At 41.2% G+C, this 27512-nt stretch overlaps 1 protein-coding gene across 1 annotated transcript in view; it reads left to right on the plus strand.

The window, feature by feature from the left end:
- Positions 1 to 27031, plus strand: part of tafa5a (TAFA chemokine like family member 5a) — a 389168-nt gene extending 362137 nt beyond the window's left edge. The window contains exons 3-4 of the mRNA XM_041203114.1: positions 26069 to 26196; positions 27008 to 27031. Of these exons, the coding sequence (XP_041059048.1) occupies positions 26069 to 26196; positions 27008 to 27031 (152 nt within the window). The remainder of the gene's footprint in view (positions 1 to 26068; positions 26197 to 27007) is intronic.
- The last annotated feature ends 481 nt before the right edge of the window (positions 27032 to 27512 follow it).

Genomic DNA, 27512 nt, shown 5'->3' on the forward strand with positions numbered 1-27512 from the left:
TAAACAATAATAATTTTAATTGACAAATACGAGGGAAAGGAAAAGGTGCTCAAATAAGAAGATGGCGGGCCAGAGGTGTAGAAGAAAAGATCAATCTGTGACTTGGGCACTACAGTTTGAAAGTGAAACTTGGGCCCTAATATTTGTGGGGAATGGGAAGTTGTGTTTGTGGGGATGGGGATGGGGACCCCGGAATTCCTGGGCACATGGTGCTTCTGCTGAATTTACTGCTAGAACCTGATTATCAATTTTTATTCCTTTTCCTGCCCATTGGTATGGTAAAATAACAGGCTGGCCAGGTGGAAAAGTCAGTGGTATAATGCCACATCTGGGGACAATTGGGGATGGTATGTAGCAATCAGTAAAGATCGTAAAGCCTAAGGCTTCGGGTCACTTGTTTGGAGCGTAGTGCCAATTGCAGCAGATGATTTGTTTCAGGGGCTGGAAGAGCACTCTGCTCCTCCTAGCCCACATGCACTGCTATAAAAAAACACTTACCTACTTGGTCCAGCAGCTCTCGTATGCACTTAGCTGATGAGTTTCTGGAGCCCAGGATGGCCAGCTTTAAATTTAAATCAGGCTCCCAACAGCATTATAGGAGCCTGATTTGAATATCATAGTGAAGTATTCTGTTTCTCGAGAGCAGAATACGGAGATTGCAACCCACCTCAACCACAGGGCAGCTGTTGCACCCCTCCCCAACGCTCTTCAACCGTGAAGTCCAGCAGGTGACCCAGGTGAGCTCTCTGCAATGCTTCTGTGCTTTCACCTCCAAGTTCCCCTCAAAGTGCAGCCTCATATGTGCTGTTGTGAAACTCGTCGCCAGCAGAGGGTGGACAATTCCGGCGGGCTGGGCTAACGATGATAGGCAGATGTATTACAATGAGGTTCCCAAAATCCGATGGCGGGAAATATGGCCCATCTTTGGCGAGCGGATTGGACGATCACAAACTGATTTCACGAAGTCATGAAACAGATTTTTGGTCTTCTCGCCATATTGTCCGCTCACACTGCCGCATATGCCTGACGCCAGTGGGTGTGGATGATTCTGCCCAGGTTAACGTTTCAGGCCAATGACTTTTCATCAGAACTGGAAACGTTTAGAAATGTAACATGTTTTAACCAGGCACAGAGGCAGGGAAAGTTGGTGGACGGAAGGCCGAGGGGAAAGAGCAATAAGAAATAGATCAGTGATTGCTGAACAAAAGTCGAGAACAGCACCTTCCCTTTCAATTTAGCACTTTACAGCCATCCAAACATTACCACTGTTCCGTTTTTTTGGAGGGGAAGCAGCTGTTGGTAGTGATCCTGCTGTTGCCTCCATTCGACTCTTCTGTTTCTTTACTTATCCCTTTACCGTCCCATTTTTTCTTTCATCATCATTCCTTTTTTCATTTAATCACTCCAATTTATTCCACTTTATCTCACACCTTCCTTTTTGTTCTTTCCCCCTTCCACACTTCTTCCAGGCCTGTTACTTGCTCAAAATCTTTTCTGCTTCTGCTTTAGTTGTGACAGCACCGCAGACTAATATTCGTATTCCGCCAATATCTAATTGGGTAATGCTAGTTAAACCAGGTGGAAATGATAGACTTGTAGTTCAGCTGTTACATTTCTAAGATTTTTTCAGTTTCAAGTGAACGTCATCAATGGAAACATTAGAGGATATTATAACCTGACAAGATGGGCAGTGGGAGGGGGTGGGGTGAGAGAGGTGGGGGATGGTGTCAGATGCGAATGGACAGCTGGTTGAAAGGGCTGAAATTGCCGTCGTGTCAGGAAGCTGGTGGCAAATCACCAATGTCTACCTTTAACCTCAGCATGATCTGCAGTGCACGGAAACCCCAGGTGGGACAGGTGCAGTGGCAATTTAAATATGCAAACTGCTCAATATTAGCTTCCTTAACCCTGATCTCTGAATTTAATGGTGTGTGCATGTGTTTCCTGGGCTCTCTGGGGCTCCTAAGGGAAATCAGTGCGGATAATGGCATTTGAAGGACTGAAAACATGGCCAGTAATAAAGACTTTAAATGCTGAAATCCTACACTTGCTTCTTCACCTAAATGAAGGGATTTTGCTCATTGGACTTTTTCTGCTAATGTGTTGTCATTGCTTTGGAGGTGATTCCCATTGCTTTGGAGGACATTTCGATCACTTTGGTGTCAAAATGATTTGATGAACACATCTTAACTGCAAACATTCAGTTCAGAATGGGACCTGTTTATGCAGCTCTGCTTTGGACCTCAGATGAAGAACAAGAGGAGCAGCACCAGCAGGGATGGTGCCTTTTCTTCAGCCACGTATCCTCCACAGGGCGAGCACAGGATGAGCATGGAGCTCCTGACCACAGTAGGCAATACCCCCAACACAGGCAGAAGATAAGTTTCCTGGACATGAACGAGCGCCAGTGCCTCAGGAGGCTGAGTTTTGTTTAAGGTTGTTGCAACCTCCTGGAAGAAGACCACCTTCCAAGTGGACCAGGTGGGGCATGCATTGCCAGTGGCAGTCAAAGATAGCACAACCCTTAATTTCTTTGCCTCTGGCTCTTTCCGGGGATCTACTGGTGATATTTGTAGAATCCCGCAACCTGCTGCTCACAAGGGCATCTCACAGGTGGACCAATGCCAAGGTTGGCACTTATGTGCACTTCTAAACAGATGAGGCCAGTCAGAATGAGAGGGCGCCAGAGTTTCTGTTCGGGCTAGATTCCCACAGGTTCATTGCGCACATGTGGCAATAGAGATGTCCTCAGATCCCCTGGTTTCTTCATAATCTGAAAGAAATTCCACTCCATCACTGTTCAGGTCATCTGCAACTACCAAAAGATCATTGCACAAGCCTGTGCACAATTTGTAGGGAACTATCATGATGCTTGCATCCTGTGCCAGTCGAGCTTCCCTGAGCTTTTCACATCTTCACAGCACAGTTAGTGAATGGCTTCTTGGATACAGGGACTATACTCTGAAGATGGGGCTGACGTTGGTGGTTAGCAGCCCAGACAATAATGCCCAGAAAAGGTACAATAGCAGCTACCTAACCACCACTGCCACGAAAGAGCAAGCTATCAGGATGCTGAAGATGTATGTTAGGTGCCTTGACAGAGCAGGATGCACCCGTATCGGTAAACAAAAAGATAATGGTCTGCTGCGCCTTGTACAACATAGCATAGCAATAGCATAGCAATGAAAACTGGAGTTCAATGAGGAGGAAGGTGCTGAGCACCCTGCCTCTTTGGAGGCAGAAGAGGATCATGAGATGACAAGGGCAGCAGCAGCCTCACATGTAGATGCCAGCAGTGCCCAAGATTCAGGTGTGGTTCACTTAGATGGAGGTTGAGCAGCCATCTGACACCCAAATTCTGAATCCATTTGGCACCTCCCAACACAAAGCAGTCCCTCAACAATTCATCGCTTTCACAGACACCGATTACACATTTTTACTGACACCTTGACTTATAATTCTTCACAACGCAGAAGGCCACTTGTCAGGCAGCAGGCGAAAATGGTTAAAATGGGAAAGTGGAACAATCAAGTGATTTGATGGTGCAGCAGAGTTAAACAACAATGTAATAATGTAAAACCTATGGGCTAAACATCCATGTGCATACCCTTTTGCAACTAGAATTCTTTTTTTTTTTTCTTGGCTGCTTATAAATATTCTGCTTTATGAAAAAGTACCAAAATGACTCATGATAGTACCTGACGATTATTACTTTTTGTACAGAAGTGGATTGCCAAGTTAGGCTAGCAGCTTATCACAGTCACATAAAATGGCTCAAAACATTAGTCTGCAATATCTCATTAGTGCCTTGTAAAACATCTAATTTATTTTATCAACCTCTCACACAGACTTGTAATTTAGCAGATTTTTAAGGGTTTACTAGAAGTTGCTGTAATTAACTTTTAATCTGTCATTCCTCTGATCAGTTGCTATCAGCTTGTCTGGCAAAGGGATTTGATTAATCTATTCTTGCAACAGAGAAAGCTTACATTTGCTGCAGTTCACACACTTTGCTGTGTCCTTGCTCCTGCAGCTCATGTTTGCATGTTTAAATAATGCACTGCAGATTTATCTGCATTATTGATATTGCTGATAGTTAACATGGAAACAGTGGCCAAAGCACTGGTTTTATGTACATCTGAGGCTTGCTGAAGGCATTGACAACATTCAACTGTAAAATAACAACAACAATTTGCCTTTAACCAACATTTAATTCAGTAAAATCTCTTAAAAGGCTTCATCGGTGCATTATCAGACACAATTTGATCCGGTTAATATTGACATTAAAAAAGAACTTAAGGAACGTCACCCTTTTTGAAATTAAATTATAATAATATCATTGGGAAGGAGTGCGGAAACTGCTTAATGATGTATTTTGAAGAATTGTGCAACAATCTATGGCCAAAGACATCTATCTTTTATGCTGGAATAAATTATGATCATGACGGCAAATTGACGTGGTTAGAGGACATTTTTCACAGGAGTTTAAATGGACCACCATCAACTTCTTCAAGATGATTGGCATAAAGCCTTTTGCTTTTATTTTAGATTGTTATTTATGGATTTTGGAGTTAGCAAAGAACAATGAAATAAACTTCCAAGAATTAGCCTCTTTCAAAGCTTTGGGATGCATGTGCTGATTGACATAAATAATGCAGTTCATGCAGGTAAACTGATTACCAGTGGAATTAGTAACCACATTCTGTGTCTGTACAATCAGATAAACAGAAGCAGAGAAAAAAAACTAAACACGCTTAAAATCTCTACGTGGATGAATTTGAGCATTTATTTGGCTCAGCAGCATCACTGTTTCATACTGGTGAGAAAATTGTGGATCCAAGTCCACTCCAGGGCAGTACATAACCAGGGTAGTGTTTCAGGACAATACTAAGGGACTGCTAGTCATTGCCTTCAAATTAAATGTCCATTGTCCCCGTCTACAGTGGTTCAGCTAGATGAATCCCATTGAATTATATGAAGAGCAGGTGTCCTGAGCAACAGATTACCTGACCATTCATACTTCTGCAATTTTGTGGTGAACAAAATAGCTGATGTATTTCCTGTGGAGCAACAATCACACACAAATCATGTAATTTCAGATCTTTTTGCCTTAAAATCTGCATTAACCATTTTACCCACATTCTATAGAAAACACTTTCTCAAAATAAACAAATAGGGCAGGGTTTTTCAGATGACGGGGTTTCTCATCCCACCACCAGAAGAGTCAACGGCAAACACATCCCCACCAATCACAGCGGCCCCACAACCATTTAATGCTCTGAAGGACTTCAACCCCTCATTTGGCTGGCAGCTCTGAAGCCCCAGCAGCACCAGTGGAAGCAGTGGCCAAGACTGGGACTAAAAGCAGTCCCCAGATTCAAAGTCCAGGACTATTATGGCTGTTAAAAAATTAATTAATGAACTTATTGGGCCTGCCTGTCCAATGGGCAGGAGAGGAGCTCAGGTGGCCTTCGGATAATGCATGAAACCTCATCCATGGGCGGGATGAGGTCTCATGTAAGATTTAAAATTTCATGAAAATTTTAAAATAAAAGTAATGGACATGTCCCATCTCACGTGACAGTTTCACAAGAGGGGACATGTTCTTAAATTTTTTTCTGTCTTTAATTAGTTTTTTAAAAGTAACACTGATCTCCCTGAGGCAGCACTTTGCCTCAGGGAGATGAATGCGCTCTTTCGTGAGGAAAGGAGCACACTCCCAGTTCAGGGAATCGCACCCCACCCCCCCACCCCCCCTGCAAGGAAGCGCATCGCTGGGCAGGCTTTAATTGGCCCGCACACGTAAAATGGCGGGGCGCGAATGGGAACCCGTCCCCTCGTGCCCACTCCCCCATAACCCCCTCGACTGGGGGAAAATGCTGTCCATGTTGTCGAAGCTTCAACAACATTTGTCAGTTATCCTCATGTCCTTTCAAGGCCTTACAATTCCCTATCTTTTTAATCTTCTCCATTCCTCCAACCATTCCATAACCCCCTGTTCCTCCAACTCTAGCTTATTGTGCATTCCCTTCTCCCTTCATCCCACTATTGATGACTGTATCTTTAACTGTTCAGGCTGCAACCTTTGGAAATCCCTCCCTCTGGCTCCTCTTTGAAGATCCTCCTTAAACCCTACCTCTTTGACCTAAGCTTTTAGTCACCTCTTCAAATATCAGTTCCTTTGGTTCCGAGTCAGTTTGTCTGATTACACTCCTGTGGAGATCTTGGGATGTCGTTTTTCCCTGTAGGCACTATATAAACGTAAGTCATTGTATATGCTTGAAACCAAGTCCCTTCATACTTTCTGGAAGCCATTCCCCAATAAAAAGGATATACCTCACCCATTATTTGAACATTTCTGTCAGACTCTGCTTTGTTGATTATGAAGACATCAATTTAGCAAAAATTACACTCCAGAAATCATGATTTGTCTTTGGATTAGGTTATTACAGAGAGTATTGTTGAATTTACTATTTATTAAAATTTCAATTTCAGTTGTTGATTTAAATTGCCTTTTGATGAGCCTGTAATGATGTGAAATTGAACTAGTAAATGTAAGAATGTGTCTCTTATTTTGCATACTATCTCTGGCAGGGCTTTTGTGTGTTTATAAAAACTGTTTATGATGCATTGAGAGGGAAGAGCTAATTAAAAAATAAATCACAGGCGTATTTCTGTGAGGTGACTGAGCTATTTTCACACTCGTGACGTGTTAATTAACTAATTTGTTTCCCTTGTTTTCTACCTATTAGACCTTTTAAAAAGGATTTAATAAATTCAATTGGTGTTTATCTGTTTCATGCTTCACTGGTTATTAATGTTAATGGCACCAGAACTTCTATAACTCACGGCTGTGATTCACAGCTGAGAACTGGCAGAGCAGATTGTGATGAGCAGATGAGTCATGACATTATTGCAGGTCTCTTCTGATTGTGCTGACACAGGTAAGGCTGCTGAGAATATAGTGTGATCAAATTTAATTTGACATCCATCGGCCTTTTCTCACTAGGTACTTTTATTCCTCGTCACAAATGTGACGTGTGATTTATTTTTCTCTCCTAACCATCAGTTCTTGGAAACTTGAGAGCAATTCTGACACACATTCCCTACATTGAAAAACACACCTTTACATTAGTGTCAGCCCTGGCTCAGTCGGTAACACTCTCACCTGAGTCACAAGGTTATGTGTTCAGGCCTTAAGCACAAAAATTAAAACTGGCACACCAGTGCAGTACTGAGAGTGTGCTGTACTGTTGGAGGATGCGTCTTTCAGATAAGATGTTAAATGGAGGCCCCGTGCGTTCTCTCAAGTTGATGTAAAAGATCCTATGGCAATATTTCGAAGAAGAGCAAGGGGTTATCACTGCTGTCATGGCCTATATTTATCCCTCAATCAGCATCACCAAAACAGATTATTTGGTCATCATTCACATTGCTGTTTGTCGTAGCTTGCTGTTCGCAAATCAGCTGCCACGTTTTCTACATTACAACAGTGGCTACGCTTCCAAAATACTTCTTTTTGGGATGCCCTGTGGTCGTGAAAGATGCTATATAAATACAAGCCTTTCTCTTTTTTTGAAGCTGCTGTACTATCAGAAATCTGTAATACTGTGTGCTGTCTTATAATCCTCATTATAGAAGAGAAATAATAGTCCTGGAGAAAGAGTGCAACACAGATTTGTTAAGATAATGTCAGGGCTGAGTTATGAAGAAAGGTTAGAGCAACTAGGTCTGCATTTTTCAAATTGAGAAGATGGACAGGGAATTTGCTAATAGTGTTGAAAATGATGAAAGGAATAAACAAGATAGAGGCAGTTAGATCATTTTTACTGACAAGTAAAACAGCCATTAACTCACATTAAGCACTAGCTACATAAAATGAAAATTAGAAGAAACATTTTTATGCAAAAAGTATTGGAATGTGGAATGCTTTGCCACAAGTAGTGATTGATGCTAATTTGATTACAGCGTTCAAAAGCTACAAGATAATACTTTATGAAGAAAGGAACAAATGTTTAGGAGAAAGCAAGAAATTGGATTCTTCGGAGTGCTTAGATTTAGCAAAAGCAAGGAGGTTAGCCTTAAAATTTCAGTTTTTATGTTCCTATTTTGGTGATCTGATACACTAATACATTGTGTAGGTTAGCATAATGTACCATGGAGCTTTATGACGTGAGATTCTCTACCACCCCCCACTTCTCCACACTTCTGAATTCAACTTTTCAGTGAGACCATTTGGGTAGATACCATGAGGGGACAGGAAAATCAGAGAAAAAGGAGCATTGAACACAAATGTTCTCAGGCAACTCCTGGCAGTTAGTTTGAGAGGAAATTAATATTGATAAAATTTCAGCGAGTGTGAATAGAGGAGTCTTTGGATGAGGGGATAATTACAGAATTAGAAGTGAACTAGTGTTTGTTTTCTTGAGCACCAATTTGAAACCAGACAAGTGTAACAATTTAGGACATAGACCCTTGTGTTTAGTAATTGTATCCATGATTGTAGCAGATCATGTTTTAATATCATTATTGTGTAAGCTATTTTTGTAGATTACTCATAATCTATTATTACAGCTACCTGAGATAATCTTAATGTAAAAAACGAAGCAGATGGTCTACAATTAAACTGCCATTGTTATATCAAGGCATAGTGGTTTTTGGGTGCACAGTGGGAAGAAGGTAGCAATAATAACTTGGATGTCAGACCACACCAAGTGCTGTGAGGTTCCTATTCACTCTCTCCTACCATACAAAAAAAAACTAACCGCCCAAGTAATGAAGCAATTCACATGCTCAAGACCTTTTCTCATGGCAGATCTCACTGTGATCTGGATGGATTCACAGCTATCAGTATAACAGTGCAGTTACTGCACATTGCAGAGCCTGTGGCTGTATATTGGTCTGATACCACAAACTACTATAGAACTGTAGACTTGATCTGTCAGCATCATTGTTAGAATTTCTGTACATGCTATTCAATAATCAGTAAGATCCTCTTCAAGGAACAAAACCCGGCTTTGAAAAACTACTGCGACAGCAAGGTTAAAATAGTAAAAGGCCATAGTTCAAGCACCACATAACAGAATAAGAGCAGATGAAGCAAATCAGAAAATAATGATGAGCTGATTTCAAGATTTATGAAGATTTTAAGAGGAAGGAAAGGTTGAGAAAACTAATAAGGCACTGGGAAAGAATGAGTTAGTGAATTTTATTTTTAAACGATATTACCAAAACCTTCCATCGCCTTTTGTTTAGCAAGTAACCTATTGTATTGGATATCATGTTTGGATAGGAAATGTGAAGAGACTGACTCATTAATTCTAAAACATGAATAATATTTTGTAATTTCTTATAAACATACAAAATCCGAGGGCTTAATGATATTGGTGGGTTATTACAAGCCTGTTGGGGTTGAAATGTCTGAGACTCTAGTTGAGACCTTTCAAGCACAAAAGCTCACCTTGAGTGATGACCCTTCTAATATGTTAATGCAATGTGTGTGTGCAAATATTTACACACGTACACACACGTGCGTGCACACACACACATCACTACCTAGTAACCCTGATAAATGTAAACTTCAGCCTAGTATTTGAGGGCAGCTCAGAGAGAGAGGGTCAAAAAGCAAGTTTTTGAATTTCTTGAATGCTAACAATGTTGGATAGCAAATATAGCTTCTCCATATAAGGCATGCGTGCAGGCAATTTCTCTTTATGGCTCAATGCTCTTACATATACAGTGGAAGGACTTCTACCAGCCCAAATTGGAGACCGCAGATCCAGTTACGAGATGAACCTGTAGCAAGAAGGAGAGATTGTTGAGGAAAAGGAGAATACCCTCAAAGGGTCTAGCTCATGATAAGTTTCTTTGCCAAAACCCCACATGTTAGTTCCTGAATCCAGAAGTCGGTTTTCAGTAATTATGGTAAGAGTACTTGACTTTGATGCTTAGAACATCAGGCTTACTGGCAAAGGACTTCCAGCCACACCAAAGGCAGATACCAATCAAACTTCTGGTGGGAAACCCCTGAGACGTGGGATGTTAACTGTTGAAAACCATTACCTGTAGACCTGATGTAAGAGCACATGCTGATTAATTCAGATTTCAGTACTTAACATGATTGGGTTACAGAGCACATGCTGCTAAGAGCTACACCACAGCTCACGGAACCATTCTCCAATGATGTATGATATTATCCATAGGGAGGTCAGAGGGATGATGGACATCCACCCCCACACGTTTTATAATGAGTTGTGCTGCTCATCATTTTGTATCACTTTGTTTGTGAGCAGCAACCGATACTTGCCCCCTATTTAGCAAAGGCTCAACCCCGTATGAGCCTGTGCTCTAATGATCAATTAGAGATTATCTGGTTTGGGAGTGGAGGGAGGGTTGAACTGGTTAATTAGCTGAAGAATGCGAAGAGGCAATATAAAATAAAGAATACAATTTAAAAGGGGTGCAGGAGCAGAGGGACTTGGGTTGTATGTGCACAAATCATTGAAGGTGGCAAGATTGTTTGAGAAAGTGATTAAAAAGGCATATGGGAACCTGCTGCCTTTTTAAATAGACACATGGAGTATAAAAGCAAGAGATGTTATGATGAGCCTTTTATGAAACACTGATTTGGCCTCAATTGGAGTATTGTGTCCAATTCTGGTCACCACACTTTAGAAAGGGTGTAAAGGCATTAGAGAGGGAGCAGAGAAAATTTACAAGAATGATTCTGGCCATGAGGTACCTTAGTAATGTGGATAGGTTGGGGAAGCTCTGGTGCTCTCCTTAGAGAGGAGAAAGTTGGGAGGAGATTTCATAGTTATTCAAAATCATGAGGGGTCTGGACAGAGTAGATATTTGGTGGGACCATACGATCCTGAATGTGGGCGGGGGCAGAAAATCCTGCCCTTAGTCTTTCCTTTCTTTGCTAAGTGAGAGGAAAGGGAAAGTCCTTGTTCAGTGGGGTCTCTGTTCCTGGATGAATTTCCACATCAAATAATCACTTAGGTCATCAGGAAGATAGCAATAAACACACAGGGTTGGATCATTATGATGTATAATAGGTTCTTTTTTGTAGCAACACTCTCAGAAGCCTTCTGCTTCTGTCCTTTCTTGCATCTTGCAGTGGAATTTATTGTTTGAGGACAGTGTACCTCCTACTCCTCTTGCCCAATTTATGTTGTCTTTATTTGGGAAGGTAGGATGAAGCTCATGCTGACTTATGGCGTGAGATTGTCTGAAATAAATTAGGTTGCTCTTGATTGCTGTTCATATTAGGAATTTCGATTTGTAGCTGTTGAACTAACTGTAGTATTAATCATGTTTTATGGTGCACCACAGCTGGACTGCTGTGTTTGTCTTGTGATCATGTTGCTGACTAATAATCCAAATGATATGGGTTCAAATCCCACCACAGCTGTTTGGGAATTTTTAAAAAATCCTGGAATTATAAAGCTTCTACCTTAAAAGTGAGCATGAAAGGCCTAGACTGTTGTTAAAAACCCAAATGGTTCACTAATGTCTTTTAGAGAAAAACATTTTGATCCTTATTTGATCTGCCATATACATGACTCCATTCCTACAAGAAGAGTGGTTGATTTTTAATTGCTCTTGGAAAAGACTGAACAAACCACTCAGAAGTATGAAAACCCTTGCAAAGAATACCACATAGACTGCAGCGAAGGCAACAAAATATCAGCAATAAATAAAAGCTGGCCTTGTTTGTAATGCCCAGAACAAATTGTTAAACATGAAACATTTAGAAAACATCCTAGGGATTAAATTTGTTTTCTTCAGCTGCTTCATCAATGACCTTCCCTCCATCATAAGGTCAGCAGTGGGGATGTTCGCTGATAATTGTACAATGTTCAGCACCATTTGTGACTCGTGAGATACTGAAGCAGTCCATGTACAAACACAGCAAGACCTGGACAATACCAAGGTTTGGGCTGACAGGTGGCAAGTAACATTCACACCACACAAGAGCCAGGCAATGACCATCTCCAACAAGAGAGAATCTTAATCATCACCCCTTGACGTTCAATGACGTTATCATCACTGAACGGCCACTATCAACATCCTGGAGTTACACTGAACCGGACTTGCCATATAAATACTGTAGCGACAAAGGCAGGTCTGAGGCTAGGAATTCTGTAATGAGTAACTCGCCTCCTGACTCCCGAAAGCCTGTCCACCATCTAAAAGGCACAGATCAGGAGTGTGATGGAATATACTCCACTTTCCTGGATGAGTGCAGCTTCCACAACATTCAAGAATCTTGACACCGTCCAGGACAAAGCAGCCCACGTGATTAGCACCCCATTCACAAACATTGACTCCCTCCACCACCAGTGCACAGTAGCATCAGTGTATGCCATCTACCAGATGCACTGCAGGAATTCACCAAGGCTCCTTCAACAGCATCTTCCAAACCCACGATCACTACCATCCAGAGGGACAAGGGCAGCAGATAGATGGGAATGCCACCACCTGGAAGTTCCCCTCCAAGTCACTCACCATCCTTCACTGTCAGCATGATGGGTGTAACGACACCAGATGGACTGCAGCGGTTCAAGAAGCTAGCTCATCACCACCTTCTCAAGGGCAACTAGGGATGGGCAATGAATGCTGGCCCAGCTAGCAAAGCATATATACATGAATGAATAAAAAGGAATTGTTTTGGGATGTGAACCAGCAATATATGTGTTGGTGCTGCCAGATTAGGCCAGTCAGTGGTTCTTGTGCAATATCTTAATTATCTTTGTGAGCTGCCAGCACGTGTCACGCCTCCAGAGGCAGCTCAGCCATACCACGAGATGCAATTTCAAGCCACATGCTTCACAGACACTGACCCTCAGGTAACTATTAGGGGGAGGGAGTGGTGGAGTGACAATCACTGGCTGCCATTGTCTTCAGGAGTACTATTGGTTTAGCTACAAAACAATTGACGACATCATAGTTAAACTCCAACAATTTGCTGCAAAGCAAACAGTGTTTATGGGAACTTAACTAGCAGCTAAATGTGATCTTCTTAAGATCTGTGAAAGATGGTTTGTAGCTTGATAAATTATGAAGATGGAGCAAAGCACAAAATAAGAAGCATTTATAATACTTTCAGACAGAATGAATTAAAAACTAGTTGAATGCTTATATTTCTTATTCATATGTACATAAAGGAAACATTTGAAATATTCAAATTTGAAATCTAAATGCTTTTGAAATAATGCTGTGGTGAAGTTTATTTAATGAAGTATAACATTTTCTTTTGCTCTTTTACTGGTATGTTGAAAGATCTAAAATTACCATCATTTGCATGTTTAACGCATTAAATCAAAATGAACAGCCTTATAATAGTAAGAGTTGGCTGGTAGCAGCTGGTCCTGTGACCGTTCTTTGTAGGTAAAATGAAGGATTTGGTAATTTGCATCGAAGGAGCAAGCTAAAAGCAAATGTTCCAATAGCCTTGTGTGCCCGATGATTTATGAAGGCAAAATATCCAACAGTATAATTTTGTACTTAGTGTAAATGAACAATTGCCAGATTGGTTCATTTGATAGGAGATTATATCTTTGCATCCCAGTCTGGGCTTTGTGCTCATTATTTGTACTGTCACACCAGCACATTAGCAAGAGAGTACTGAATTGTCAGGAATGTCATCTTCTATATGGGGCATTTAACAGAAGTTCCATCTGTTGGTTCAAGTGGGCATTAAATATCCCAAAACTATCAAATAACAGAAAAAATAATTTTAAAAAATGAAGGAAAGCTCTCACAATCACCTTGTGCAGTAAAATGCACAAGGATCAACTCAGACACTTCATAACATACCATATCCTGCAAAAAGGCTTGCAGATTATTCCATCTTCTCTTACTGAGGACTGTTGCAGAGGATATAGACAGTTGGCAGTGTTCCATAAGAAACAGGAGCAGAATTAGACCATATGCCCCTCAAGGCTGCTCCACTATTCAAAAAGATCATGGTTAAACTTCTACATCATTTCTACTTTTGGTCCATTCCTTAAAGCGTATTCCACTGTCTGCTGGTTTTGTTCCACAGGTACAAGATTACTTTGATATATCAAGACTTACATTGCTTGTCAGAAGAAGACATCTCCTTGCTATAGAGAAACCCTACCTTTCCTACCATATGCATTTGATTATGCACCTACAAGGAGGAAATGCCTGTCAGACTGCTTGTGTAAGGTCTCCCCCACACTGGGAAAGTGCACAATAGTATGGATCAACTTTCTGGGGGCCCACAGAGGACCCTTCATGCAAACCAATTAACATTTTTTCTGTAAAAAGAGGGACAGACTCCTGCTGAATAAACAATAAGAGCACATTATCATTTGCTCCCAACCACATTAAAAAATGACCAAACCAACAATATCCCAGACCCTGAAGTGAATAAAAATAACTTTACCAATATGTACAACGATATCATCAAACTGCTTTCTTGTAAATGTTAAGAATATAGAATACTACCCTCTGAATATGAAATCAGTGTTTAATTCTCATGATATAACAATTGAACAAAGCAGCAGGTTAGCGTGTCGGGGGGTGGATTCAACTTCATGGAAAATTATGAAAAAACTGAAAAGAAAGGAGAGGCTATTAAATTCTCCAGAACACAAAATAGGACAGCGTGTTTGGAAAGGGCTAGGAATCTAATTTCAAGCACATCAGATAAAGGTACGACAACGAGAAAGGGTACGGGAAATACAGGACTGAAGATGTTGCATCTGAACATACGCAGTATATGAAATAAGGTAAATGAGCTTGTGGCGCAGATTGAAATCGGCAGGTATGATGTGGTGGGCATCTCGGAGACATGACTAGTGGAGTTCCGCAGGGATCAGTGTTGGGACCACAACTTTTCACTTTATACATTAATGATCTAGATGAACTGAGGGCATTCTGGCTAAGTTTGCAGATGATACAAAGATAGGTGGAGGGACAGGTAGTATGAGGAGGCAGGGAGGCTGCAGAAGGATTTGGACAGGTTAGGAGAATGGGCAAAGAAGTGGCAGATGGAATACAACGTGGGGAAGTGCGACGTCATGCACTTTGGTAGGAAGATTAGAGGCATAGGCTATTTTTTAAATGGGGAAAGAATTCAGAAATCTGGAATGCAAAGGGACTTGGGAGAGTCCAGGATTCTCTTAAGGTTAACATGCATGTTGAGTCGGTAGTTAGGAAGGCAAATGCAATGTTGGCATTTATTTCGAGAGGACTAGAATATAAAAGCAAGGATGTGCTGCTGAGGCTTTATAAGGCTCTGGTCAGACCACATTTAGAATATTGTGAGCAATTTTGGGCCCCGTATCTCAGGATGAATGTGCTGGGCCTGGAGAGGGTCCAGAGCAGGTTCATGAGAACGATTTCAGGAATGAAAGGCTTAACATATGAGAAACGTTTGAGGACTCTGGGTCTATACTCGATGGAGTTTAGAAGGATGAGGGGGGGATCTGATTGAAACTCACAGAATACTGAAAGGCCTGGATAGAGTGGACATCGGGAAGATGTTTCCATTAGTAGGAGAGACTAGGACCCGTGGGCACAGCCTCAGAGTAAAGGGAAGACCTTTTAGAACAGAGATGAGGAGAAACTTCTTTAACCAGAGAGTGGTGAATCTATGGAATTCATTGCCACAGAAGGCTGTGGAGGCCAGGTCATTGAGCATATTTAAGACCGAGATAGATAGGTTCTTGATTGGTAAGGGGATCAAAGGTTATGGGGAGAAGGCGGGAGAATGGGGTTGAGAAATTTATCAGCCATGATTGAATGGCGGAGCAGACTCGATGGGCCGAATGGCCTAATTTCTGCTCCTATGTCTTATGGTCTTATGGTCTAAATACATTTTAATAGGTGAAAATGACATGTAGTAAAAGAATAATTGAATTTGTTCAACAGTGTGATCGTGCAACTGAGCATCATAATTCCCACACAAACAAACATACGAACACATGAATTAGGAGCAGGGGTTGGCCATTTGGTCTCTCATGCCGGCCATTTGATAAGATCATGGCTGACCTGGTTGCGGCCTCTACTTTCCTGTCTATCCCGTATACCCTTTGACTCTCTTGTCAGTCAAGAATCTAACTCAGCCTTAAAAATATTCAATGACCCAGCCTCCATTCCTCTCCGGGGAAGAAAATTCCATGGACTGATGGCCATCAGAGAGAAAAAAATTCTCATCATCTCCATGTTAAATGGAGACCCCTTATTTTTAAACTGTGTCCCATAGTTTAGTTGCTCCCTTAAGGGAAAACATCCTTTCAGCATTCACTCTGTCAATTTCCCTCAGGATCTTATGTTTCAATGAGTTCACCTCTCATTCCTCTCAACTCCAATAGGTACAGGTCCAACCCGTCCAACCTTTCCTTCATTCTGGGAATCAGTCGAGTGAACTCTCTTCGCATTGCTTGTAATGCAATTATATCCTTAAATAAGGAGACCAAAACTTTTCAGAGTACTCCAGGTATGGTCTCACTGACCATACAACTGTAGCAAAACTTCCCCACTTTTACGTTCTATTCCCCTTGCAATAAACAACAACAACACATTTGGCTTTCTAATCACTTGCTGTGCTTGCATACTAACATTTTGCAATTCATGTACCAGGACACCCTGATCCCATGGTACCGAGAAGTTCTCCATTTAAATAATAAACTGCTTTTTCATTCTTCCTGCCAATGGGGGCAAGTTCCCATTTTCCCACATGATACCCCTTCTGCTAAATTTTTGTCCACTCATTTAACCTATCTATATCTTTTTGCAGACTCCTTATGTCCTCTTCACAACTTATTCTCCTACCTATATTACTGTCATCAGCAAATTTAGCCACGAATGATACATCCTTTCTTCCTACAGCCTTCCTTTCTCACTGGAATGTATCTTTGCTGAGTGTTATGAAATATTTCCTTAACTGTCTTCCACTGGATCTTTACTGACCCACTCTTATTCTAATTTCCCAGTATACCTTAGCCAGCTCTGTCTTCATACCCTTATGATTGCCTTTACTTAAGTTTAAAACACTCGTCCTAGATGCATACTTCTCTTCCTCAAACTGAAGACAAAATTCCATCATGTTATGATCACTGCTACCTCGGTGCTCCTTTACTATAAGGTCATTAATGAATCATGTCCCATTGCACATTACCAGGTCTGGAATAGCCTGCTCTCTGGTTGGCGGTGGAATGTGCTGCTGTAAGAAACTGTCCCAAATGCACCCATCTCCCAGACTACCTTTGCCAGTCTAATTCATCCAATTTATAGGTAGCTTAAAGTCAGCCATGATTATTGCCATACCTTTCTCACAAGCCCCCATTATTTCTTCTTGTATACCTGTCCTACAGTGTAGTTAATGTTAGGAGACCTATAAACTATTCCAATGTCTCCTGATCCTCAATGCTCCTCCTTTAATCAAAGCTACCAGAGAACAGAATAAGCTCAGGATTCATCTTATGTCGGTTTGCCGGATTTTTATGCTACATAACGACTGTTGTCTTTGCCAACATAATTAGAATCTGCATACTTCCAAATAATTCATTGTGTTGATTGAGGCCACACTGACATCTCCTTTTGTTCTTGCACTTTCACAGAGCACAGAAGTTCAAGTATTACTTCCATATTAACATGTCTTCTCCAGTGCAACAACTGGGATACTTCCAGTGCATTACAAAGTACAGTTGTTACGTATGTGATCATTTATTTTCTTGCCGGGGAACTAAATAGGATGTAAGATAATCTATTCACAATGTGTTATTTAGTTTGCCCTGATTGACACATGAATGTCTTAAAAAGAAGTTTAAATGCTAAATCATGCAAGACCTAATTACAGGAGATTATCAGCAGGATTCACAAATGATTCTACTATTTATCAAGAAAGGTAATGAGGAAAGTGAGCTACATTAGACTGACCAACTCAACAGAAAATATGTTTTGATCTTGCAGGTCCAGCTCAATATTGCTGCATTGAGCTTATCTGTAAAACCAACAGCATTTGTTGCTGGGAAAGAGAATGCATAGAGCATGTTGTTAGCACAAGTGAATAGGGGAAAGGAACCAACTTGGTCCTGCAAATGCCAAATTTTCTGAAATTGCTGCGTTCCGTTGATTCATTTTTGAATTGCAGCTCTGTGAATGCCCCATAAGGAGCATAAAGGTGGTGTTTACAGCGTGCGCACTGTGTGGGATAATTTTGTTAGGAAATATGTATAGTTTGAAGTCTTTGTAATACTAACTTTTACTAACTGGCTTCTACATTGTTACAGCTTTTATTCTTCTTAGATGCTATAAATTGTCCATGCAGTATAACATACTATGATATATATAGAAATCAACAGGTGGTAGTCTTGTGACTGTGCCTCATTGGAAGAGGATGCATTTAAATCATTCACCCAACCCATATTTTAAACCTCGTGCTCTTTAATCCCCTCTTACACTGAGTGGTGCCTTTGATGTGAATTGGATATCATATGGTACTGGCCAGTGGTTCAATTCATAACCAGACCTTGTACAGGTTATATTTGCAGATAAACTACGTTATATCACAAATAATATGTCTTATAGATTAACTAATTCATTTGCTGGAACCCATTAAAAGTCGACAAATCTTAAGCTTATCTTGCCACAAGCTTGTTGTTTTCCTGACATTAATGATTGGAGACTACAATGCCTTGGCAATACTTCACAGTGCTGCATTCTATTAGAGGTAACGGATTGGGTAAGATCGTTAACGCAATCAGGATGGCAGCATTTATTGATATTGCCAGTATTGAAGAAGCACTTTATTGTCTTTCAAATCTTCCACAAACACACTCAACACTCTGAATCCAGGTGACATGAGCACCACTGCCTGCCCTGGGTTATATTCCTGGAAAAAATCCACAGGCCATAATTCCCACTTTTGTACAATAGAACATTCATAAAAAATTATAATCTTGTATTCAAATTTCAACACTACCTGAAAGTCACACTGTCAGTTAATTTTTTTAAAAATAGACTCAACAATTCTAAGCATGTTTTTACTAGCGTTGCTGTGCTTTGTTAGTATCTACAGTTCAGTGAAATTCAGTAGCTCTTCACCTTACTTTCTGTCTGGAGATGGCAGTGTATGCAAATCTGTTATCCAGCCTGTCACATTTTGACTTAATCCCTCAGATGAATGTGGTAATGATGCTTCACAAAATCCAAAAATGACAGCGGAAGTAGCATTTTATTTTTGGTTGTAGTTTATTATTATGTAATGAGTACATTGGAGTGCATGTCCCGTTTACCTTTCACATGTTCAGGTCCATTCTACTTTGAAGCTGGTTTTCAGCATGACACACTTAAATTGCATTTGTTAATAGTAATCACAACTGTAGTCACAAAATGCAACCTAAAATGTGCATCATGTGAAAAGCTGGCTTCAAGCCAGAAGCAGGCCTCAAAATGAGACATTGGTCAGGAACAAGGTAATCTGGGAACACATTAGAGAAGGGAATAACTGGCTCTGGGAATTCTTGATCCACCTCCCCAATTTTATCAGACTCTGGGACTTCCCTTCCCATGCCTAACAGACCCCATATCCCTTTGTGCACTTAGACCCTACAAGATCCCCCCTTTAATGCCATCAATCTTTGTACTCTTCCCGGTGTTGCTGTACCTCAGATACCCCTTCTAATCTGAGAATTCCTTTTTGCGCTATGACATCTCAGAACCTCCCCTAGCTCTTGGGCCTGCTGGATCCTAGTATCCTCCCTTTACTCACCAATGCTTCCACAGCCTAGACACTCTCTCTTGGTACTGCCAGGCACTGATTAATCCCCCCCAACTGTCACACATCATAGCCCAAAACCACAGTAATGCTGAGACTGTCCTTCCATGCTGTAAGAAACTGGGATAGCCCTTCCCTCGTTGCCGGGCTGTGAGACCCTACCCCTTTTAGTGCAGACAGAAATTGTGACTCCCCTCACCAGACCTTCTAGAGACCAAGGTACCTTCATCCAGTGCTCCCAGAAACCACCACCACACTTCCCTGCATTGTTACGCATTTTGAGCGCCCTTCATTAATTCTGTAAAATTCAAGGTCCACATCCCCGACTGCCAATACTCAGGAAGCCATTCCTTAATACGGCAAAAATACTTACCCCAACTTGGCATACCCTGCTGTTTACCCTGTTGGCCTTTAAAATGGAAGAGATAACATTGAATATGCAGATAAAGGAATGCGGAATAAAAGCAGGGCTACTTATGGATGGAGATAAATAGACAGTCATGAAACTCAATCGCCTGAAACATTGGTAAATTTCCTAGAATACCATATGATTAAAGCACAGGCCCAGGTTTTCCACTCCGGGTTGGGTTCCCTGAGTCGCAAGATTTCCTGGTTCAGCAAACCCGACCTTTAAAAATGGCCACCCGCAGTTGGGATTTTCAGTCAGTAAGTGGGGGTGGGGTGGGTGGGTGCAGAACAGACTGAAACAGGAGGTGGGACAGGCAACCCTGGAATGAATCCGCAGGCTGCCAGGCATGGAGGTGAGCAGGGCCCAAGATCTGCTTCTGTTCTTGCAATATGTTTAAATAAAATATAATTACAAAACAAAAAACATCCCTCCAGCTCTCCCCCTCATCCTTTTATCACCACACACACTCCCTATGTCCTATCCATGCCAGCCTATGTTAACCCATGCCCCCCACCCACCCCCATGACCCCTACACCCATGCCAACTTAGTGCCCCTCCAGCTATCCCCATTGCCCCCCATATTCCTATACCAACTTAATGCTCTCACCACCCCTACCACCCTTTGCCCTTAACCCCTCTATGCCTACTCACCTAGTATCCTTGGACAATTCCTTAATAGCTTTGACACCTGCTGGATAATTTTGACAGGTTTAATGTTTCCTGGGTAACTATGACAGATTTGAGAGCTGGATAGCTCCTTAAAATTTCCTTTGACAGCTGAACAGTTCTTGGACAGCCGAATACCTGTTTTTTTTTACAACTTGACAGTTCCAATGAGTTTGTGTGCAAAAAGTGCATAATCATGTTCACTTTTAACAATCCAAAAGGATGCCTTCCCAATCCCAAAGCTGTCCCAGAACCCTATCCAAAGAGGTACCCTGGCAATCCATAAGAATCCAGCAAGTTCAGAACTCCTCTTACCTGTTCAAATCTGCACATCTGGATTCCAAAATCCCAATTCAGTTGAGGTGATTTTAATGGCCAGCTGCCTCCATGAATCGCACATGCGCGATGCCTGACCCAACTCCAGTCCCGTCCCCGTGAAGATGCGAATTATTGGGTTTGGGGGTGGGACTTGGATTTTCGGCCATTTCAGGATTTTCGCCATGACGGAGATCCTCTCCATCGTGGCAAAAACCTGGGCCCACAGTTTTTGTTGTTCCATCACTGTAACAAAATGCTACACAACAAGTACACATGAGGCATCATATGGCATAATACTCCATTTACTATCAGTGCTCTTATTACTGATACTCATTTCATATCACATCTCTTTTGTTATAAATGACCATATCCTCTGTCTTATAGTGCAAAAAAAGTTGGAAATCTTCTCATAGATTTTTTTGTCTGACCTCTTTGGGCACCCAATTATCCAGACATGAATGTATTTATCTGTCACACTTTCACTCAATGGCAAAAATTTCATTTTCAGAAATCTGTATCAAACTTAAACAGTAAAGGTTGGCAATGTAACAGTTGAAATGAGAAAACTGGGAATGAAAATGACTAATTAGGATTTGCTAAGTATGTAAAAGTTCTATTTAACATAAGAGATGTAAAGCAGACCCAATCAAATTGCTGCAAATATTATTTTTGCAACAGCTTGGCTATCATCATTTAATGCTGGAAGTGAAGTTTCTACCAAACAGACAATAAATGACATAGTTTACAACATCACCATGTTTGCCTGTAAAATTGTCTATTTTGTCTTTGAATCTTGCATTCATTTTTTATACTTGGAGATGTCTTTCTTTCTAAGAAACCTGAGGCTACAGTTTGGGCAGAGATCTCTGTTGGACCTTCCTTTTTGAACTTTCTGTCTCACTTGTTTTTTCCTTTTGATTGCGGTCTATTAGCCGGCATGGCTCCTTCCTGCTCGATCCGAACCTGCACTGCTTTAGATGTTTTACATTTGAACATCTCTTCAGATTCTCATTGTTAAGCCTTTTGGCAGATTTTTCCATTCTTTGTTTCCCGTGGGTGCAATAGAATTTTCTTCCCATTCAAGTTGGAATCATTGGAAATCTTGTGATTACTTTTACAGGTTACAGCACCACCTCTGGAGGAAGCAGGGTTAGCAGATGTAACTGCTACAAAAATAGTTACACAGCGATCCTAATGGACTGGGGGTTGGCTGGAGGGGGGGCGTGGTGGGGTGGGGGGGAGGTATGTGTGACAGTGTTACAGAAGCAAAGGGCTGAATTTTCATACTGGGGGCAAGAACCTGAAGTCCCAACCCTGCACAACATGTTGCATACATGCCCACTGCTATTTTTGAAGGAATTGCTACTTAAAAGGCCAGTGAGCAAGCTTGCTGTCAAATTAGGGATAACAAGCAGGCTCCAGGGGCAGGAGGGCCAATAGGAGGCCCTCCAGCACTCAGTGATCAGCAGCCCCACCAGCTGAGATGGGAGCTGACAATCTGAACATGGAGAGAGAGAGAAAGGAGGTCAAGTCTGTCATACTCCTGATAGCCTGTTGGTGAAGGAAGAAACCAAAGCCTGTCTTGTCTTGGAATAAATTTGTTCACAGAGTGAAGCATTGTAGGTGTATATCTCATGATTCCACTGCCACCCTGTGTCAGTAAGTGTCTCTTTATATGTGCTCAGGTAACCATCTATCAATGCCCTCCACCTGTATATAAAATGTATTTAATTAATGCAATTTACAAGTTTTTTTTATTGTTAAAATGGTCACAGCTGCCTAGGCATGATCTTGATGGGACAACCCCTCCAGAGGATGGCCATCAGCACAGCTGTGGGCCAGTGGCCATTACAGCTCAGGGTGGGGGAGCCCTCATGTGTTCCAAGTGCATACCATAAATGTCCCCATCCACCACCCCCACTCTTTCCGACCTGAACTCACCATGTTGGCCTGGACTGAAATTCCAGTCAGCACAGGAATGGAGTCAATAAGCCCCTTAAACGCTTTTGTTTGCTCGAAATTGGCTATGTACTGCTTGTGGAAAGGTAGCTGCTCATGATCCGACCCAGCCTCTCTGAAAATAACTCGTCAGGATCAAACCAACACAGTGACAATTGGTGCCACATTGTGGGCCCACCTGCCTCATATCCCAATCCTGACCTTCTTTGAAAATCAAGCCCAAAGATTTAACATATTATTAGAGGCATTGGTGAATCTTTCTGGCATTGCTGGATCTGATATGTGCGACTTCAAAACCTTCCAGTGCATAATTGTGTTAGCTTATGTCAGGCTTTATTTCAATATTGAATAATTTTCTTTAGTTTTGTTTCCCGTTTGTGATTTGTGTTCCAAAGCCTCTTTTTGACCATGCTCAAATTTTGTGCTACCAAGTAGCTATTAAAACAAAGTGTTATTCAGTTCTGACAATTGCAAGGAATGAATGCTGAATATGTGTGATTCTCAAAGCCCCATATGTCAGCACTGCCCAAATTTAGAAATTGGCAAAGCTTTCATTCTATTAATGTCTAGGTAGTGTGTAATGCCAATCACCTTATCCTGTATGTCAGTGCCAGACACTCAGTAAGCTGCAGGATACTTCACCATGTGACGAATCACTATGTATCTGCCTGCCTACAATTTACAATGTCTCTCCACTTCTGCTAGGGGTTTTCCCTGCTGATGCTACTCTTCCCCTGTTTGTATGTCTTTGTCACTGGTCATAAACTATCTTTTCCTCTGAGGAGAAAGAAGTCAGTGTTAAGGGAATGAGTGGCATGGACACCTTCCTCATCCCAAGCATCCTAAGATGCTAAGAACAACAACAGCAACAACTTATATTTATTTTGTGCCTTTAATGTAATGAAACACTTCACAGGAGTATTAGAAAACAAAGTATGATACCAAGCCACAAAGGAGATATTAGGTCAGATGACCAATAGCTTGGTCAAACAGGAATGTTTTAAGAAGTGTTTTAAAAGAGCAAAGTGAGATGGAGAGGCAGAGACATGTATGGAAGGAATTCCAGGGCTTTGGGCCTGGGCAACTGAAGCATGGCGAGCAATGAGGGAACAGTTATGATTGGGAATGCACAAGAATGCCAAAATTAGAGGAGCACAGATACCTCAGAGGCATGTTGTACTGGGGGAGGCTACAGAGATAGGGGGAGGGGGGCACAGCCTCTGAGAAATTTGAAGGCAAGGATGAGAATTTTATAATCAATATGTTGCTTGACCAGAGCCAATGAAGGTCAGCAGGCACAAGGGTGATAGGGAAGTGAGACTTGCTATGAGTTAAGACACGGATAGCAAGCTTGCAGAGGATAGAATATGGGAGATCAGCCAGGAGTGCATTGAAATAGTTGAACCTAGATGTAACAAAGGCATGGGGGAGGGTTTCAGCAGCAGATGAGCTGAGACAAAGCAAAGTCGAGCGACGTTATGGAGGTGGAAAATGGTGGTCTAAAATATGGCGTGTGAGATCAGAAGCTCATCTCAGGATGAGCTAAGGCTAAGTTGGAAAAGAGCACCGTGTCCCCTTAAATGAAATATCCTTGAAGAAATACAAAAGACTGCATGGCAGACATTGTGATTTCACAGTGTGATTTTGAGTAGAAGGGGTGATTGAATAATTGCTGTGGCAAAGGACAGCCTCATTAAGCTCCCTTACCACCCAGATGCTGAGAAAAGAAAAATTATGAATGGTAAAGAGCTTGTCTGAGTGTTAGAGGTTGGGTATTGGTGACAGTGCTCAGATTTACCATTTCAAGCCTTAACGTTGTTGAACTTCTTCCTTTGTGGCCATTCTTGTGGTGATGCAAGTAGCACTGAATGTCTTTGGCACCTTGTTCCATACACCAGGGTCTTCCTGTCTTGATTGCCAACCAAACATGCTCACCTGGTTTCTGTTAAAAGAATCTCCACAGATGCATCTGAGAATCTTGGAGCATTTCCAGCTAACATTCCTATTCCCCCAGGTTGCTGTTGTTGCAGACATGCTGACAGAAAAAAAAAATGGTGCTCCCCCTTTAACATCTGGCTGCAACTTTGTAAAGACTGCACCATAAGCTGTATTTCTCTTCCTCCTGTTGGTGGTAAACCTATTGGGAGCAGTATTACTTCTCCAAACTCGCACTGCATTGAAAATAAGGGGCCTGGAAGGAAAATGCAGCAAGTTTGTGGCAGTATTGTGTAGACAAAGGTACAGGTTGATCCATTGCTACCTCACCAATGGCAGTCAAATCCATTCCACGATTTCCTAATACTGAGTGTAAACAAATCACAGGAGATTCATTAGCATAAGTACTTTTATGAAATGTCTGTGGTCATTACTGCTGAGAAATTAAACTCTTCCCATTTCACGAGTGTGTGAGCATAAATATTTGCATTTTATGTGTATATCATCTCAGCATATTGTCAAGATTTTCAATTTAAATCAAGATGTTACAGGAGGAAGTGATATAAATTTTGTCAGTTTGAACCTAATTCCTGATGGGTTTGATTCCACAGCATAAACTGCCAAGGATTTGGCACTGATTTTGCAGCCATCCTCAAGTTGTCATAGGGAGGATTAGTTTGGTGGAAATGCCTAGTGGCATTCTGGCAATCTTCTGTGGTTGCAACTAAGGAACATTGTTAGGCCAGTGTTAAGAATAGATCACCTTATGTTTACAAACATCTAGTAACAAATCTACATTCATCTTCGCCCCCTGAAAAGCTTCATGGAATAGGTATTCAGAAAGGTAGAAAAGGATAAGAGTGAAAAAATATTCAAAAGTTAACTTGTCATAAAAAAGCATATTTTTTACATTTCCATCAAAATATGACCAACTGATCACAACTTTATTTCAAAATAAACGAGCTAGGTTATGTATTTGAGTGTGAACAGAAGAATAATGCATATCCTTCTTTGTGTTTCAGCACGAATTGTAAAGACTAGACAATGGTGTGAAATGCTTCCGTGTTTGGAAGGAGAAGGCTGCAATTTGTTAATGAATAAATCAGGCTGGACCTGCACACAGCCAGGTGGGCGAATAAAGACAACTACGGTAAGCCATGGATCCAACTGACAGACTAGCCAAATCTGTGGCATTTTATAATTGGCATTCAGTGCCAATGTAATCAACTCCATGCAAAAGGGGGAAAAGACACCAGGCAAGACTGGCTAAAAACAAACTGTTTGAATTGGTATGCCATATTATTGCAATTACTGTTAAAATATAACTTCAAACCATATGCAAATAGGACATTATTTTAAAGGTTCAAAGATTTTATTGTCCCCTCCAAAACAACAAGCCTATTTCAAGAGCAATGTTAAGAAGAACTAATTATTAAAAAGATTTCTATTTCTATTGTTTGTAAAAATGTATCATTTAAAATTCAACAGTATATCTGATCTTGTGAAGAAGATAGCTAATTTTAGCAAAATTGGTGTTAACAGACAACTGAATTGAATGTTCTGGATTGTATTAAGTATTGCATGATTTTGATTGACTGTATATAATATAACTGTCACATAGGTTCTCATTGCACTGTTTGCTCTAAGATACTAATTACTTATACATTACTAACACTTGTTTGAATATTTGAGCTGGCAAAGGAATTTTCGATTACCAGGAACTCATTGGAAGAATAAGCCAGACATTGTTCCATTTAATGTGAATTTATTTGCCTTTCCACATCACTGTATTGAGTAGGAAGACCAGACATAGCACAGATTACTTACATAAATATATGCAGCTTATTACTGAGAATTTCAATCAATTAATGTGCTCAGACACTGCCAAGAATGCATTGTCATTATGTATTTCAACCCCCAGCCATTCTGATTATATGTTAACCATACTGTTTTTTTAATAGTTGGGCAAATTACACCTGAAGTGAACTCTATTGAAGGGACTTGGACATACTTTTTTATCCAGAGTGATCAGGTTGTTCCAATAACCAGTCATGTTCCCTCAGCATAGAAACACTCTCAGAAAGCGGGTTGCATCCAAGTAATGCAGAGGATGTAGGTTTACCACTGCTGCAGGTCTGAGAGCCATACAGCAGCCTTAATACTTTCCCGTTCTGAGCTTTTCCAGCTGCTGTCCAAAAACTGCATGCAGCCCTGATGCTCAGGTGGGCCCTGTTTCAAAATAAAAGTGCTTAGCATTTTGTTGCTTATAGGGGTCTGATCTGAGGGGCATGGCCATAAGCATTAAAGCTGTTGGTGCTGTATGTTTTGGCCTCTGCCTCTGCCAAGTGGCAATCGAGTGAGGGACCTGTTACAATTGCATTTATATTCTTGTACTCCATATCCTTCCATCCAGGGCTGGAAGTCTGGATGCAGTGCAAACTGGGAGGAACCTGGTGCCTTTTGTCC

The sequence above is a fragment of the Carcharodon carcharias genome, chromosome 13 (assembly GCF_017639515.1).
Source record: "Carcharodon carcharias isolate sCarCar2 chromosome 13, sCarCar2.pri, whole genome shotgun sequence".
Classification (NCBI taxonomy): domain Eukaryota; kingdom Metazoa; phylum Chordata; class Chondrichthyes; order Lamniformes; family Lamnidae; genus Carcharodon; species Carcharodon carcharias.